Source organism: Sphaeroforma arctica (assembly GCF_001186125.1).
Source record: "Sphaeroforma arctica JP610 unplaced genomic scaffold supercont1.74, whole genome shotgun sequence".
Taxonomy (NCBI): Eukaryota; class Ichthyosporea; order Ichthyophonida; genus Sphaeroforma; species Sphaeroforma arctica.
In genome coordinates, this window is record NW_014040484.1 from 16368 (window position 1) to 19300 (window position 2933).

Consider the following 2933-nt stretch of genomic DNA (forward strand, 5'->3'; position numbering starts at 1 on the left):
ATGTTATATATGGTAGTGTATATATATATATATATATGTGTGTGTGTGTGTGTGTGTGTGTGCGTGTGGACATGTATGTATGTCTGTATTCATGTATGTATGTATGTAGGTATGTATGTATGGCTGTATATATGTATGTATGTATGGCTGTATGTATGTTTTTATATATGTATATATATATATATATGCATATACATATATTGTGTGTGAGTGTAGATGTATGTTTGATTTGTTGTTGCATCAGGTTTGTACTCAAAAGGTCTTTTCCTATTTTCAAGTCTGTATATTGCACTTCTATTGAAAGTGTGTTTATATGTATGAGTACATCCACGCATGTACCGCTGCTTGTGTATCCTCTATCATGCATGAGCATGTATACATCTGACAATAAGCCTTTCAACACAGCTTGGCACATGTGTGGTTGACTGTATGTTGTTTGTACCTGAATGTCCACCTAATAGCCATACATACCTTATGTTGAATATTACACAATCAAGAATGGCACACATATCCTCATTTCGCTCACACAATTCCTTCATCCATACCCACAATCATGCCAGCCTCTCCATGTCCCATTGTGGGCTTTGGGCCTCGCAGCGGCAGCTGCAGCACTTCAGGAAACATCAAATCACGCGGTACAAGTGCGAGTGTGTCTTCCTTTGGCAACAGCCCACTCACACTAGAGAAGGAGAAGGGCCTGATATCATCTATGATTGGCTCGTTATTCACGCCTTCGCAAGGTCCGTCGTCACTAGGTGTGGATATGCATGTTGAGTGCGTCTATGACTGTATATATGGAACCATTTACCCGTTAGCTGACACATCTGGCGGTGATGAGTAAGTAAATGGTATGAGCTCGCATGCACAGGACAATGAGAAGGACCCGATCCCGTTTACGGCAGATTTAGTATTCATGCCTTCGCTTGGTCTGTCATCGATAGATGCATGTGTGTGTATGTATGTGTGTGTGTGTGTGTGTATGTGTGCGGTTTATTTTTATGTCTGTCATTTCGCCTTCTTGTACAGAATTCTCTCGGCGTATGTCTATAAACGGGAGGTCCTGCCATCGTCCATCTCGTTGTTTACACCATTCCCCGATGTGGCTTTGATAGGTGTGTCTCTGTGAATGTATCCAGTGATCGTCTGTCTATGCATTCGCCATCTTTCATAAGATATTGATTGTACGTCTGAGAGCGGGAGGCTCTGAATTCCTGATCAGCTCGGCATTCAATCTTTCGCCTAGACCCACATGCACACATGCACACATACACATATACACATATACACTCTCACACACATGCACACATGCACACATATACACATACACACATACACATATACACTCACACACACATGCACATATGCACACATGCACACATACACACATACACGTATACACTCACACACACACATGCACTCATACGCACGTACAACGTCGAGGGGTGTTTGTGGCTGTGGGGGGCGGTGTTTCGCCCACTCTTGCATTTTTGTGATACTTTTCATCGATGTGCGTTAAAAAAACATCCAAGTACGTTGGGTTTGCCTATATATGTCACTTTTCGTTGGTGTATTATATAGTCAGGCACGCGATAAACTGGCAATGTTCATGTACAACTGTAGCTATATTATAACTGTGGATACCGTACAGTTAAAAAGTTCACAGCCGTTTAAATGTATACACGTTGCATCACCATCCATCATCTACCGCAGGAAATATGGCCAGTGTGACTACCAATACCACGATCACTAAGGCCGAGGCGGAACAGAACGCGTTGCACAGCTTCAACTTCAGGTAACTATGCTGAAATGTGTATGCATACTTGCCAAATAGTCCCATACATTGATATAGGATGCGAATTGTTGTTCGAGGCATATACGCAAAGCTAAACTATATACCGCAAAGGTATGGATAGGTATGGCCTGTTGCATCTGAGAGTGGGCCCAGAGATAAGAGTGATGGGTGCCATGTTTTTTACGTACTTTGTCTGCATGTATGTGTGGTTGTTTGTGATTATTCATCGAGAATTGTGTGCACGTGTCGTATAGTAGTTAACAGAAAGCCAATTTGGGAACCCCAATTTTGTACTGACGACCACATAGATGGCGAAAAATACCCCCCGATTTGCATTTTGCATTGGTGTTTACGGCACATAGATTCTTATCATACAGACCTATTTAGGTGTGCACGTGCGTGTGTGTATATACACATTGGTATACGTATTAGTATGTACATTTGGTTAGATAAAGGGCTTCACAGTCCTACTCCTCTAACCAACGCGTGGATATCATCTAAAAACTGTAAAGCAATGCATTTACAACTAGCATCACACACGAGGGCGGTTATACTACGCACTTTGTTTGTCCTCTAAAAATGTTCAATGATTTGGGACGACGCATTTGAACCAAGATGAGTGCAAAATTTGTGTGAAGCAAATTAAATACAAGACAACGGTATTTACTCATTGCATGAAAATATGAATTTTTATCATGCAGTTTACATATACTGAATATAAGGAACTATACAACTCATTGATGGTGTTTGTTTTGTTTTGTTTGTTTTTCTCCAAACTACCAAACCCCTCAACAGGCCGAAGGGTTTGCCGCCCAAGAACCCTGAAGAAGTGGAGAAGCAGCGTATCGAGGTAGACCGCATTCACGCCATGCTGATACAGAAAGAGCTGGACGAAGCCAAGAAGATGGAAGCGAGAGAGCATGCCATCATGGTCAATGTGGGCAAATGGAAGGTATGGCAGAGAAGGCGTGAAGGTTCATTCGATGATGCGCGTAACATATCTCACAGCACTCTGTATATATATATATATATATATATATATATATATATATATATATATATATATATATATATATATATATATATATAGTATATATATATTATTATATATATATATATATATATATATATATATATAGTA

General features: G+C 40.4%; 1 protein-coding gene across 1 annotated transcript in view; it reads left to right on the top strand.

Moving 5' to 3' along the window:
• Window positions 1–553: 553 nt before the first annotated feature.
• SARC_01776 (hypothetical protein) overlaps window positions 554–2933 on the top strand; it is a gene marked incomplete at both ends in the record, with an annotated part of 6674 nt that continues 4294 nt past the window's right edge. The window contains 3 exons of the mRNA XM_014304478.1: window positions 554–740; window positions 1711–1792; window positions 2588–2784. Coding sequence (XP_014159953.1) covers window positions 554–740; window positions 1711–1792; window positions 2588–2784 — 466 coding nt within the window. The remainder of the gene's footprint in view (window positions 741–1710; window positions 1793–2587; window positions 2785–2933) is intronic.